At 39.5% G+C, this 15,957-nt stretch overlaps 1 protein-coding gene across 1 annotated transcript in view; it reads left to right on the top strand.

The window, feature by feature from the left end:
• LOC137258529 (sodium- and chloride-dependent glycine transporter 2-like) overlaps positions 1-14,940 on the top strand; it is a 40,347-nt gene extending 25,407 nt beyond the window's left edge. Inside the window, exons 2-13 of the mRNA XM_067796234.1 lie at positions 1,466-1,597; positions 1,974-2,253; positions 3,774-3,906; positions 4,202-4,336; positions 4,644-4,747; positions 5,087-5,211; positions 10,113-10,225; positions 11,082-11,213; positions 11,919-12,018; positions 12,305-12,405; positions 12,991-13,158; positions 14,447-14,940. Of these exons, the coding sequence (XP_067652335.1) occupies positions 1,466-1,597; positions 1,974-2,253; positions 3,774-3,906; positions 4,202-4,336; positions 4,644-4,747; positions 5,087-5,211; positions 10,113-10,225; positions 11,082-11,213; positions 11,919-12,018; positions 12,305-12,405; positions 12,991-13,158; positions 14,447-14,638 (1,715 nt within the window). The 3' untranslated portion in view covers positions 14,639-14,940. The remainder of the gene's footprint in view (positions 1-1,465; positions 1,598-1,973; positions 2,254-3,773; positions 3,907-4,201; positions 4,337-4,643; positions 4,748-5,086; positions 5,212-10,112; positions 10,226-11,081; positions 11,214-11,918; positions 12,019-12,304; positions 12,406-12,990; positions 13,159-14,446) is intronic.
• The last annotated feature ends 1,017 nt before the right edge of the window (positions 14,941-15,957 follow it).

The following is a 15,957-nucleotide window of genomic DNA, read 5'->3' as shown; positions in this document are numbered from 1 at the left end:
CCTTGCTTGGTGTATAGCTATAGACATGAATGAACGCATTTATGAATGAAGCGTCGTGCATCAATGACCCTTTTGAAACCACATGAATGTACAACTTGCGCAGTTTCATCAATGGCATTACCCAGGATGCAGTTTTCGTATAACGCAAAAATGCCACATTTCGACTCACAGTTAAGCAGCGACACAGCAACGTTCACAATGTTTACATTCCGACAGCGCACATAAGTTGTAGATTGAATGTGTTAATGTGTTTGTTATGCATGAAAAAAATAGTTCCGTCACAACGTGACCTAATATGGAGGTCATCGGTAATCCAATCAAATCGTTAAAATGTCAGGATAAGTCGTGACGACACAGGTCAAAGCGATATGAAACTAGTGTGACGTACGTGATGCAACGAGTATGCAACTACCCACACGTTGACCACGTGGGAAGTAAGATTTATTGCAATACGCTGTGTCGTTATTTCGTTCAAGCTTAATATACTGAAAGCCAATAAGTTGGTATTTGTCATCCTAGAACTTACAACACTTGTATTGAAGATATCTTTCCTGCGGTACAGAGGATGTAGGGAGAAAAGGCTGACATTCTTGCCCATTTCGAGTTTGAGTCCCAGAATATTCCTCTTTTATGAACTTCGATGCTTAAAACTGAACCTTTGACATTTCTCGTAAACAGAACGTTGTGCATGTCCATTACTTGCACCTAGGCCCCTTCAAAGCACAGGGAATTGTAAAACTGAATCACGTTGAGAAAATGTCATGCTTGACACAAGACGAAGAGAATGTCATGCTTGACACAAGACGAAGAGAATCAAGTTCTCGCTATAGTTAGCGGCGTTTCTTGAGACATGACGATTGTCAGACACTGTAACGTGCATCCGGCTCGACGGGTCCGCAGTATCCGAGTCTCAAACTTGCGAAATTGTTTCCAAACACCTACTAATACTGCAAAGAGGACAACTGGGACAAGACACCAAAGGATGTGAAGACGCCTTAACGCAGAATTAACGTACACTTTGCATATGGACGTCAACAAATTTATAACGTCGAGAAGAGAGACTTGCGCCAAACTCTGTTTATGAACAAAGTCGTTTTGGAAGGGCTAGGGCCATGACCAATGACAAGTGCTGAATTGACACCGGCCCTTCAACATCACTGGCAGACCATTCCACAGCTGTTTCTGAGAAATATGTGCCCCCGGAGACTTGCAGTGCAGGGTGAACACACAAGATATTGACTGCAAGTGACCCCACCTTTGTTTGAAGTCGTTGTTGCGTCACTGTCGTTGTTGCTGGACATTTTCAGATTAAGTTATCCACAGATGTTTATTTAAAAAATATCTGTCAGTTACACCTGTATATGTTGGCACTTGTGTGAGTAAAGAAAGTACGAACGTCAAATTTCGTTTTTGATGGCTTTGAGCATATATGTAAAATACTCATAAAGTTTGTTCTGTTTCGCAGGTGCGTTTCTTATTCCCTATTTTGCTGGGATTTTCACATGCTCCGTTCCACTTTTCTTCCTTGAGGCTTCCATTGGCCAGTTCACAAGCAGGAGTGCATTACATGTATGGTCCATTTGTCCTTTCCTGAAAGGTCAGTCACATACCTTTGTGTACAAAATCTGCACAATCAACAAAAGTCTTTGACTATTACAACTGTATCGCTACTTATGACACGAAACTCGTGGAGGTCAGCAACCCATGCTTGACATGAAAGGTGTCTATGCTTGTCGTAAGAGGCGAAGACTCTTACACTGCCTACAGTGCGAGACAGAGGATTCTGTAACATTCTAGGTTAGATTATATTGCATTTTTCCGGCTGTTCAAGAAGCTCCCAATTTCAGCTCCTTCATCAGCAGTCAGGCGATTTGCACATGACTGCACTATTCTGAAGCCTGACGATTTAATACCATTACACCACTGTCCCGTCCATGATTAACTAACACTGCCATATGATACTCTATTTTCAGGTATTGGCATCACCCAGGTTGTAGCCTCTTTCACTTCAGTCCTGCCATATAATGTCATCATTGCCTGGTCTATATACTACTTGTACCAGTCCTTCCGGTCAGTGTTGCCATGGACAACGTGTGGCAACTGGTGGAACACTCTCCTGTGCATCAATAAGCTCAGCAGCAACATATCAATCACTGACGCCTACCTCTCCAACAGTGCAGAGGATCATCGGCTGCTCAACTCTGTATGGCGGAAGCCGAATGTAACGTTGACGGCGTCAGAGGAGTTTTGGCAGTAAGATCTTAGGTCTTTTTACATTTCATAATGGTAACAAGTATATGTGTGTAAGACATATATATGCCATTTGACTATCTGTGCCAGACGCCCATGGTTCCTATATTCACAGCTGAATTCAAAGACATGCCTTGCACATACCAAACACATTTTCTCATACCAAACTGTACGCAAGTCAAAAAAATTTCAAAGTAAAGTTGTACATTCATGTGGTTTACCACCTTTTTTTGTTATTTTAACTCTTGGCTAAATTTTCCAACAATCGCCTGCGGCTGAAGGGATGGTGTAAATCCAGTTTGGGTCCATGCAGTAAGCAAAAATAATGTAAGTCCCCATGGTTCATAGTGTGGTGATCTACTCTTCTGTTGTTGGCGATCGATAGCCAGTTCTTATGTTGTATCGACTTGTATAGTTAAAGCATTTTATATGTCAGTACTAGTTTTACAATATACACATCTGTGATAGTCTAGTTAGTTTCACTGTTCTTTGTCGACAGATAGTTTAAGTTGATTACCTTGTTTTCATCGCTATGTGGCTGTAATATCGCCGATGCGGCGTAAAATTTTAACTTACTCGTCCCCGAACTTTCCAGGCTTCTTCTGCATTGTGTGAACACAAGAGTGAGTGAAATCAGATGGAAACATACACTGACACCATTTCAGCCATATGTTGTCTATAAGACGATACCAATTAACACCAAATAAAGTTGCATTATGAAACCTGTTGAAAAAGACTCAGTAAAGGAACTAGAATAATGCAAATGTAGACTTTCATCTAGAACGATCCGTTACAATTGGGCAGTTTACAACAGTACATGTGACAAGTGTGCTAACAGCAGAGTGTGCTGTGGATCGCCAGCTATTTTTGGTAGCTCACCACACAATGAATCGAAGAGACTTGCTATATATGTGGTACCTGCATGTTGCTTTGATGGATAATACATCAGCTCTTCAGGAGATAGTGGATCTATGTAAGTCAAATATATAGAAATACGTTCTGAGTATTTCCAATGTATTTCGTTTAAATAGTTATTGATGACCCAGTAGCGAGTGAGTGAGTTAAGTCACTTCGGCAATATTTCAGTCAAATCGTGACTAAAATAAATTCTAATTTCATAAAAAATAAAGGTTACTTCTAAAACCCTGTCAACAAGGGTCAGTAAAATAACTAGTTTATCACAGATTTCAATTTAAAACTAGTAATGAAATCTAAAACTTTTCCACCGTATATAATACAACAAAAAGACTAGTGTAATGCTTGGTACTTGATCCAGCAGAGGTAATTCAGTATGGTTACGTTTCCTACACATACGAAATACATTACATTCATCGGTGCGTTCATGTATATGTGCATATTCATGCAGACCTACCTTTGCACTTTCCACTGACATGACTATGTCACAGATATCAAAGTTGAGAAACAATAATCCTATGAAAAAGCGCAAAAACACTTACAATTTCAAACAGCAGCTTTATCCAGTGTTATATGATCTGTGTCGATAAAATATATTGGTTTGACAGGTACAACACACTGCGAGTTTCGAGCGGCATTGGCAATTTTGGAACAGTTCAGGTTCATCTCGTCGTTTGCATCCTCATTTCCTGGTTTCTTGCATTTCTGTGTATGATGAAAGGTGTGAAGTCTGTTGGAAAGGTGGGATACCAATGTTATACCTTTCAGACCAATACCTCCGTCACACCTTTAAGAATTAGACAGAAGTACTGACTGATGTACACAGGAAAGGAGATAAAACACCATTCTTCTGAAGATTTTAATTTGTTATAATGAAAGGTGCCTTTTCAACAGATGGCCACGTTAGTGGTAGGGTTGAATTCTGTCAGTGCTGTTTTGTTTTGGGTCTTTGTTTATTTAAGTTGTGTTTTTGTTGCTGTTGATTAGGGGGTGGGGGGTCAGCATGTACTTTGACGCTTTTAGCTTTCACTGACAGGTTGTGTACGTGACTGCCCTTCTTCCCTACGCTCTCCTGACGGCTTTGCTGGTCAGGTCGTGCATGATGCCGGGTGCTGGGGAGGGTATACTGTATTTCCTCCGTCCAGACTTCTCTCGGCTCGGCAATGCACAGGTTAGATGCTCGTGTATTATTAATATGATAATAGTAGGAGAGTGTTTTTTCATATTCGACTATCAAACGGAAATGTAAGCTTAGAGAAAATAAAATGACTTGCACTGTCAAATTTCTCAGAAAGGTGAATTGTAAGGATGAGAGAGGCATTTCTGAATTAAAAGGAAGCAAACTATTTCTCCCTGGGTGTTTTTTCGTGCTGAATACGAATCGGCTGTGTGCTTATAATGTAATACTGTTAATGTACGAGACTAACAATTTTTCATGTAAGAACAGAACATGCAATGTGATTTTAATTGATCCAAAGGTTTGGCTGGAAGCTTTGCTGCAAGGGTTTTATTCTATGAGTACAACCTACGGAGGCCTCATCACCTTGAGCAGCTACAACAACTTCAACAACAATTGCTTCAGGTGAACAGGTCTTCTTCTACTGGAGAAAATGACAATGAGATATTGTAAAATGCTTTTGAAAGTCTTATTAAATGAAAACTACATAATCTCTATTCATGTTGAATTCGAAACATCACTAACAATTAGTTCCCAGTGTACTGTTTATCAGATGTCTGAAGATAATAATCACGAAAACAAAACCAATCATTCTAACAGATCTCTTACACGTGTAGCAGTTGTTTACATCTTTTTCTAATTGAGATCTGTTCGTTGGTAGGAAACGCAAGCACATTTGTTTGTTGCAACTTTTCCAGATAGGATCACACTGACGTAATGATGTTACTATTATTTTCTTTTCAGAGACGTGATGCTACTTACTGTCATTGGTGAAGCCAGCAGTATATTTTGTGGTCTTGTGGTCTTCTCTACACTGGGTTTCATGGCACATCAGGCTCAAATACATATATCAGAAGTTGTATCATCGGGTAAAGAGTTTAGTTGTAATGTTGACTCCACGCAGTGGATAATTATTCCCGTGCACTAGAGGGGCAGTACTTGAGTATCCTTCGTCAGTCCCTATTTCCGCCCTTCTTTATGACACGACTTTTCGGAGCGTATGCTTGCTCCTTTTTCAGGTGAAGGAGCAATACAGGAGCAAACATGCGCTCCGAAACGTCGCGTTAGTCACTATAAAGAAGTTGACATCCATAAGTTTTGCTTTTCCTATGCATATAACTAGATGTGTTCAGTCTCATGGTCCGTCCGTGCGTTTTTCAGTGGGGAAAAAGAATTTTACAAAATCTGGCCATTTCCCTTGATGCAAGATTTTAGTTTTGTGAGTTTTCAATATATTTGGAACATCATTTGGCAGCATCTACGGAAGTCACTTCAATGAAAGATTGCATGCATATCGAAGAGAACATTAGCTCGCCATATTTCAAAAAGTAATGTCATATTTCGTACACACTTTGTCATACGACTATCGTTTTTCCTTAAGCATACGCACTTATGGACACAGCGTCTGAATGCAGTGGGTTTTCTCAGAAACCATGGTAGTTACATGAGTACGAAAACCGGTGCAATAAGAACTGATTTGCTGGAATATGTGGTTTTTGTTTTGTATATACTTAACATTAATAATTTTCTCCGACGACACCCATATGTTTGTGTCTTGGCAAATCAATTTTCCTACACTCGCCAGTGGCTGTAGGGATGGTGAAAATCCAGCTAGGGCCCATGAAGTACTCTAAGTCCCCATGGTTCCTAGTTTGGTGATCTGCCATCAGTTGTTGGCGATCTATAGCCTGGTTTTAGATCATGTATTGTCCGAATAAACAATTCTGTTACTTTTAACTACCAGTTTCAATTCGAACTGTGACGACTGGTTTCTTAAACTATATTCATTCCTTATCAACGTCAAATTTGTTCTCGTCACGGTTGACTCAATGCCAATGTGACATAATACGTTAACTCACTTGCAAAGTGTAGTATTTACTTTTATATACTACAAACAAAACATATGGGAACACCCTCAACTGTGATAATAATGTATAAACTTGACTGGCCATTTATACTCTAAGGTGAATGCATTTTTTGTGCGTAATGGGCACATTTAACGACATGTTAAACTTACTACTTACATATTTATCGATTTTGAGTGAAATGAAACATTGTCCACGACAGCGACAAAAAAGGGTGCTGAACGCCCTAACACAACAGACCAGTGCATGTGGAAGACAGACTTCCCAAGCAGCTTGTGGCAACGTTTCCTTTCAAGAAAGTTGCAGACAATATTTAAGCTTCCAAACTTCTTCAACATTGGACCTTTAAGCGCGAACGACAGAAGCAGTGTCATTGCATGGTTACAGGGATGTGAATGCATAAGAATTTTTACTCGCCGTCTTCTTGTTGTTTTTGATAATGTTTTATTTCACTCCAACTCAACAAATATAGAATCTATTGTTTCACTGGGTGTTCAAACATATTGTTTGAGGTGCCCATTTAGTACACAGAAAGTTGTATTTACCTTAGCGTGAGTAAATATTCAATGTTGCATCGGCAATATATCAGCCATAACGTGACAAAAACAATTTACACAATACAAAATGAAAACCGAAAACATCTTATTCAGTAAAACCTGAACACATTTGGAAGATCAAAACCTGTCGACGATGGACAGTAAAAAACTACAGAATAACATATATAAACATAATACTAGCATGTAAAACGGGGTACTTAAAGAATGATTTAAATCATCCCCTCAGCTGCTAGCGACTGTGCTGAATTTAAGCCAATATCAAAAATACCAAATATACTACGATTAAAAGAATGGTAGATGTAAATTGACCTTAGATTGTAGGGATTTACGTGCCCTCTCGGGAGGACAATATTTTTACCCTTTGGGGGTACAGCACTAACAATCTCAGTAACTAATCTACCAATCATTAAAAATGTATCTATCTACACGACATATTGATCATAATTCATCAATGAAATCAATGTGTTTTGTTTTTTGAAACACAGTGAATAAATGAGAACTAACAGTGTTAAAAAGATCCTAAACAGTTTTGACCTTGAAATATTGGTCCATTGTGATGGAGAATTCTGCACAGTCAAGCAGCATATACTTGACCGTGACCGACCAGTTACACGGAATACGAACAGGAGGATCTTCACCTTTAAACAGGTATGCATGTATACTACCGACAGAAAATAAGGGAACCAAGAAATCGAATGTAGATGACTTAGACTGTGACAGGGTCCGTTATCGTGGCGTATCTCCCAAACGCAACATCCAATGACAATGGAATTGTGCATAATGCATGCCCAGCACGTGCTACACGTGCATACTGAAGTTAACACCTGTAAATGTACTGGAGAATTCGCAATCACTAATGCAATAGAGATTGACACTTACTGACAGAAATGCCTCTGAGGCAGTATCTCGGTGAAGCAACAAAATGGAAAATTGTGGGGATGATAGAGGGGGGGACATCATTATGTGAAGTTTCCGAGCATATGGGTAAATCAAAAAGTGTAATTTCACGCCTGTGGGATAAGTACCGTCAAACGGGTGGGGTTGCAACGAGACCTGGGCGTGGTAGACCAAAATCAACGGCACCACGACAGGACCGTCTCATTACGTTAATTGCTCTAGGTTTAAATCGGCCCCTGTCATCAATAGAGAATTCCGCACACTCACTGGAAGACGCATTTCAACCTCAACCGTTAAAAACCGACTCTATCAAGCTCGTCTGAAAGCAAGACGGCCTTATAAGGGTGTCACCCTTTCAGCTCACCATAAGCGCCAAAGATTGGCATGGGCTAGGCAGCATCAGGGACGGGCTATGCGCCACTGGCGTTACACCATGTTCTCTGATGAATCAAGGTTTTGCCTACGATTCACAGATGGCAGAAAACGTTGTTGGCGTCGGAGCGGGGAGCGATATGCCAGAGCAGCAATTCTTGACCATGATCGATATGGAGGTATAGGTGTGTCATGGTGTGGGGTGGGATTACACAAGACAGACGATCAGATTTGGTCATCATTAACGGAGCCATGACTGGTCAGCGATACGTTGACCAAATATTGCGTCCTGTTGTGGCTCCATTGGCTAGAGTTATCGGCCGAAATTTTGTATTCCAAGATGATAATGCCAGACCACATCGGGCCCGAATTGTCTCCGCTAATTTCCGACAAGAAGGTATCCAGACATTGAACTGGCCCTCTAAGTCCCCAGACCTGTCCCCAATTGAACATCTCTGGGACGTTCTTGGTCGAAGGGTGTACGCCAGGGACCCAGGACCCGCCAACCTGGCCCAGCTTAGTGCAGCTCTCCAAGAGGAATGGCGGGCAATACCACGGGCAACCATCCGGAAATTGATTAACAGCATGCCATCAAGGTGCCGTGAATGTGTTGCCCAACATGGTGGACACACCAGATATTGAACTTGACACCTAAAATTGATTTAGTGGATATTTAAAACAGTTTCAAATTCGCTATTATTTCAATAGTTCCCTTATTTCTTGTCGGTAGTATATCTTGTGTGGCCAATACAAATCTGCAAATCTGCACTGACAACCGAAGTAGGTATAATCAATCTAAGGTTTTGTTACATGTAATTCATTGATACCTACTAGGGTGTCCCACTTCTTCTGCATCAGATCACGGTTGTAAGTATGGGATAAGAAGTGTTGTCACAGATATGTTGAGTGTTGCCTTGCCAGTAAAATCGGCCATTGCATTAACAGTCTGAATAGATTATGTATCGTTTTATATTTAGGGTGCCTTTGAATATATTCAAGAGCTATAAATTTGGCGTTAGCTTCTGCTGTAAACAGAGAACTGTCATGTATTGTCCTGGATGCAGTGACAGTGCCACAAGCTAAGGCGCCACCGTCCTTGGACCCGTCTGTAAATATGGATTTGTATATATTATATTTACACTTTAATTCAAGATATCCCTGTTTATATTGTAATTCATTAGTTTCTGATTTCAAAAAATGTAGTTAGTGCAGTATAAATGACCTCACCAAAATTTTGATTATACATGACTATCAAGGTTTAGAGTGTTCCCATACTTTTTGTTTGTAGTATATTATCCTTTACTATATGTCCATAGTAATAATGCTATTTTCATTGATCATTGTCTCGTCGATGCTTCTATGGATATTGATCAGGATGCCTTCAGGTAACACACGTTTTCGTTGTTATTAAGACAGTGATCAATTCATATAACGTTCTTAGGATAATACCCTTGGGAATGTTATTTGGCAACAATCAAGATTGATTATCTTCTAGCGTTGACGTTTTGAATTGGGTAGGTACTATGTGTCCAACCTAAGATGCCTAAACTCAATCACCTTTCGACACTGCGTCCACACATGCCAAAGGGCAATGGTTTGTAGTCATATCAAGACATATCGTTCATTCGGGCGTTGAAGACTCAGTTCAATCACTCGGGGATGATGGCTGAGTAGGATATATTCCCGACGTTGTATTGATGGAGCAATCCTAAACATTGTACCTCAATCAATTCACAAATATTTCAATGCCTTATGATTGTCTGAGTGAGTGAGTTAAGATTTATAGTCACGTCAGCAATATTTCAGCCAAGTCGTGACAAATTACAAATTGAAAATACATGTATGAAAAATGTCCACAAGGGACAGAAAAATAACTAGACTGGGAATACAAAAAACTAGCCACTGTAAAATTAATCACTTCTTTGATCAGTACAATGTATGAAAAATGGGCAAGAGATCACCAGCAACTGAGGGCAGGTCACCAAACTAGGGACCGTGGAATGTCGTATGAAAACAACGTATGCATATGTCATGACTATGTTATACAGCCTCTACTAAATCAGCAACTCTTTGTACCAGGTTCTGGGCTAGGGTTCATCATCTATCCTGAAGCAATTGCCCAGCTACCATTCTCTCAGATGTGGGCAGTGCTCTTCTTCATCATGCTGTTGACAATTGGGATAGATTCCGTGGTAAATATCCTTTAGAATATAACAGTTAACCAGTAGAACGTGTCTTGCAAACGTTTGGTTGTAGTGAACATTTCAAGCCAAAGTTTCCATTGGGGCATCATCGTGTACATTTGGTTTCATTGGACCTTTTCATCAAACATGTTCGTCACGATATGGCTGAAAAATTGCCGACGTGACGCTAAATATTAATTCACTCGCTCACTAACTGGACCATTTCTTTGTTCGAACGTGTGTCTCTTGTCCCATGTGGTTATATGTCTTGCTATTTGTTGGTACAGTATTTGGGCTGTCGCTGCTTATGACAGTACTTATTGAACCTCCGTCAATCTGTGTGCAAAACATACTACAGTTTTTTCACCCACGTGAAGTTGTAATTTCCATTATTAGCGAATCAGATTGCCGGAGGTCCTAAAGCCTGTCGCTGACGACCTTTGGCAATTTAATAAATAACAAAAAGTGCATCCCCTCGAAAGGCCTGTGTATATGCCTCCCAGACACATCGGAAATGTGAAAAGAAGCTTTTGATACTCCTTTGGACTTTTCAACAACGATATATGCAATGACTAGTGCGTAATTGTCCGGTTTTCGATCACGTGATTTTGGTGACACACCTTTACAGGTTATACAGTAAGAGGGTTGGATAGTAAATCGGGACTTAATTTACCCCTTTTCAGACCTACGGTTGGCGCCTGTGGTGAAGTGCGACATTGTTATTTACACAACACGTACAGAGAAAGACTTGTCTATTGACACACGAGGTGGTATAAACCAATCTAAGAGATTTCACATCATAATATCTTTACTTCTTGTATTCAGTGTAAATATATACAGACTACAAATATGCATTTTTTTACAGTTTGGGATCTTGGAAACAGTAATAGCTGCTATCATAGAAACGTACCCAAAAGTCCTTCAGCACAGAAGAGTGTATGTCACTGCTGGAGTATGTCTACTCAACTTTGCAATTTCCATCCCCTATGCAACTGAAGTAAGGCTCTTTGAACAAGTAACATGCATTATATATTGCTTTTATAAATCACTTTCTGAGGGGTTTTTTGGGGAGTTCGAGGCTTCAAAAAATGGATTTGCACTGGAGTGAACCCTTTGCTAAAGGTATATCCAAAAAATATATGTCACCCGAGGAACCGAGCACTGTGACTTGTAAACACGCAGAGGTCTGTGGCGTTGGGAAACATACAAACTTGTGGACGAGGTAACTGTTTCAGAACAAGTGAAGCGTAGGGAATATCGTTCTCCATTTCTATATTAAAAGAAAATAAAGTAGTATGATATATTAGAGGCTAGATCGCACCACAACTATCAGAAGGAGAGGCGTTTCCTACTTTTTCCATAATGGAAGATAAGTTAGTTAGTATGCGTAGTATTCACTGATATACATTTACTGTCTTATTCCAATATTTTGACAACAATGTTGATTTTCATGTATGTATTTTGCAGTTTCCTATTTAGTTGCAGATTATTTTCTTGATCTAGTGTACGGATTTCGTGTTTTTGTACTCGATTATTCGAGGTCATATCCTCATTCGAATGAGAACTATTCGTGTAACTTTTGATCGGATTTGAACCTCCTCCAAAAACACCACTGCTTTAATTTTGTGACACTCATCAGTTTATAAGTTATGACGTTTAGTGAATTTTGTCGATGGCATTTGTTTTTCCTTTGCTCTTGCAGGGTGGTGTGTACTTGTTTCAGCTATTAGACTGGTATGCGTCCTCGTTCAACGTACTGATCGTTGGATGTCTGGAGTGTGTCGCCATTAATTGGATCTATGGTAAGTTTAGGGAGATGGTTACCCAAAATAGCACATTTATCACCACGGGCTCTGTATATACAGATAAGAGAAATTTCAAACTTAATTTCAGTGCAATATTACTGGGTTGTGCGTGAGTTCTTAGACACATTTCAAAGCTTTCGACGTAGCTAGATGATATCTCTGGGGTATTTTTAATGACAAACATTCTTAGAAGTCTTTGTAGTAAAAACAATTACTTCAAAAGTTTTGCATTTCCCTATGATGTCAACATTACATATCATGCATATGATGAACCTTTCCACAGGTTCGGAGAGATTTAGTAACGATGTTGAGATGATGATGGGAAAACGTTACCCATGGGTGCTGAGAGTTTTGTCTTCCTACTTCACCCCTGTCATACTCTTTGTAAGTTCAACTTCATATTTATCGCATTAAAGTAATGCCTTCTTTCAATAATGCTGAGTGTCACAAGTATTGCTCCCAAAGCGTCATGCCTCCAACACTGAGATGCATTTGTTCATTGTTTATTGAGTTATACGTACCAGCTGATGTGAGTACACATGTGATTCGTTTATGGTGAATGTAATAGAATAAGCATCTGAAATACAGATTAGAGATAGATATTGCTAAGTGCTAAGATACAGAAGGTTACATGGTGGTCTACATGTCAGGTTCCGTCGACTGGCTACAGACAATTGACAAGGAAAGTCGTGTCATCGAGTGACAACACTGCTGCGCTACTCATGTAGGGGCTCACGATTCCTTGTGCAAAGGTGTGCGGGTCACAAGGATCACAAACGTATAATCTTGGCTCCGAAACCCAGTTGGCATTGAATCTGTTGTTCATTTTTGGTTTGTTTGTTTTCATTTTACCAAATCGTCAGTCAACCCCGGTTTTATTTTCGCATCTGCAAATTTTCCGTGAAATATGTTATCGTGTTCAGACCAAACCACTGATAGCTTATTCAATGTACTGTTTCTCCCTCATAGGCGTCCCTGATTCTTTCCCTGTTTGTCTACAACCCTCCAAGCTACGGCGAGTACGTCTACCCTGAATACGCAAAGGTGATTGGAATCTTAATGGCCGTTGTGATGTCATTGCCAATACCTGTCATGTTGGTATACCAGCTCATCAAGCAGGAAGGAACATTTCTTGAGGTAACGAAACGTCATGTGCGGGATATGGATAAACATATATGATGTATGTTGCAAAAGTTCGTGTTAGGTACTAATATTAATTAATGTGATATCTACACGGTAGAAACAGTCGTAGCAGTCACGAAGCCTTCAAAATGTTTGCGTAGACATGAGGATATTTCCACTTTAATGAACAATGAAGTGCATTGTTGGTCATTTGGACATGTTCCTGTAGTTTGTTCATTTCGTTGGGCAGGATATTGCCACATTTTCACGTCACATCGGCATTATTTCAGCCATATCGACAATCATACACTGAAAATAAATATATTTATACTTCCTTAAGAACTAGATTATAACAAATTAATGAAACTATTTTGAGCTCAGTGTATAATGCTTAATCATTTCCCAACAACACAATATAAAATCAGTCTATAGATCGCCAACAACTGAAGGAAGATCACCATACTAGACTAGATAACGTAGGGGCTTTGATTACTTTTGTTGTCTGAATGGGCCCTACCTGTATTACCATCATCTCTTCAGCTGTTGGTGATTTTTAGCACATTTGTCATACATTAAATAAACCAAACTTCTACAAGTAAACCTCCGGCAAGTATATCAATGCATTGAGGTGGTCTTAAATACCCTCTCCGGTGGAAAAATATTCTACGCAACTTCAACCACCTCGAGAGCGTAGCAACAAACAAACAAAGTCATTCATTCATTCCGGTCCACCGGATTTTAACGAACTTATTAATTACAGTACATCAGAATGTATGAATCAAATTAGATTCCGGTCAAACACCAAGAACTAATGAGAACTTAAATGAACAAGATCCTTTAAAGATGAAATTGTAAAATCCCTTGTAATGGTTGATAAACATATACCTGGTATCATGTTGTCGGAAATGTGCAATGGACTAATGAGTTCAACTTTATCGTCAAATGTCAGTTCACGTGTGTTAAACTATTCAAGGTCAATGCCGAGTGTAACCTCCATATGACTGTATGACAGCCAGCACTCCCTTCCACATACCCCTGTCAGCCTCCATTCCTCGTGTAAAGCAGCTTCCAATTCGGCTAGGTTCTGTACAGAAGGATCCCCTTTTGTTGCACACGATGACAGTCATCTTCCAGACATTCTCCAACGGGTTGAGATAGTTGTTCATTCAATAGTGGTTCATACAGATATGTGAGGATTGTTGGTATGACATAACTTAGGTCTTTGTGTATATTTATTAAGAACGTGACCTGTTTACAACAATGCTTACTTTGCTGAGACTGGGTTTTATTATTCATTTAACAGCGTCTCCGCCTCGCAAGTTCTCCGTCCACTGACTGGGGTCCACTCCTGCCTGAGCACAAAGAACAGTATCTTCAGAAGATGCACAGTCAGCGAGAACCTCTTATCTTTCGACCTTTATCATTGACAGGCAACTCACATGACGCCGACGAAAACAAACAGGAAACCCAGGGATGTGTAATTACTGAAGCATAGTCTTACATTGTATGCTCATTCACCATGTTTTAAGTATTCCTTAGTATTTCTAACACAGTTTTTTGCCACTGTGAGCAATAGTGCAACAGTAGGTCGCTCAGATATGCATGGCACCAGTTTTGTACACACGTATACCTGTATGAAAACGTCATTTCCTCTTTCTCATCATCATTATCGATTGCCTTTTGTGTTAGAAAGTAGTCAGTGCACGTATAATCCTCCTAGCCACTGGAATTGTACATGCTTTCTTTTATACATTTGTATGTGGGGATGGTTAACAACCAATAAAATATCCATGCTTGTGCTGATGGTGGCGTATAGTTTTCTTTGCTGTGTAATGGAACTACAGCCTGCTCTATTACTACACATGTCTAGGCATTCTGCTATAATTCGAGATCTGGCACCCGATTCTATATGGACAACCTGTGCAAGAAGTATTGCAACTTGTTTTGCTTTGTGGGTGATGACTGTGGGCAAAGCGGAGATACTCCAAATAGAAGAAAACGCAAAATTTACATATGTGCTAGAATATACATTAAATTCAGTGTAAAGTTCTTTAAGCGAGTGAGTGAGTTAATATTTATCATCACATCGGCAATATTGCAGCAATATCGTGACGAGAGCAATTAATTGTTACATTGTATATCAAAATTAGAAATTAAACCCTGCTGAAATCACGAGAATATCACAGATGTCCTTTTAAAACCGGTAAGTGAGTGAGTTAAAATTTACACTTTGACCATATTGCAGGCATGTCTTGACTAAATCAATATATAGATTAACCAGAATTTAAGACAGATTGTACAATCCTGTCAACAAAGGATAGTAAAATAAGTACAATATCAAAGATACACATGTAAAACTAGTAATTAAATCTAAAATATTTTAACTATAGTGGACAACACAACTTAATAGCCTATAGATCGCTAACAACTGAAGGCAGATCATAATACTAGGGATCATGGGGACTTACAATGCCTTTGCTACCTGAATGGACCCTAAGTAGATTGGCACCACCCCTTCAGCCGCTGGCGAGTGTAATTAATGTAAACCAAATTAAAATAAGAAGAATTCTACGTTTAAAAATCATGGCATGTTTACACTGACGTTTGGGGACTTACGTACCCTCTCAGGGGAACAATGATTTTACAGTACTTCACCCCATGAAACCAATTTCCTTTAAAAAACAATAATTAAATGAGAACTAATATAACAGGGAGAAAAAGGTCCTTAACTGTTTTTACAGTAAAGTATTTTTACCTTGTGTTGGGTAAAATTATTGTAAAAGGCATGTTTTGAATTGCCGCTCCAACATGGGA

This window comes from Haliotis asinina, chromosome 12 (genome assembly GCF_037392515.1).
Source record: "Haliotis asinina isolate JCU_RB_2024 chromosome 12, JCU_Hal_asi_v2, whole genome shotgun sequence".
NCBI classification, from domain to species: domain Eukaryota; kingdom Metazoa; phylum Mollusca; class Gastropoda; order Lepetellida; family Haliotidae; genus Haliotis; species Haliotis asinina.
Note: the sequence above shows the minus strand (reverse complement) of the source record. Positions and strands in the feature narration are given on the sequence as shown.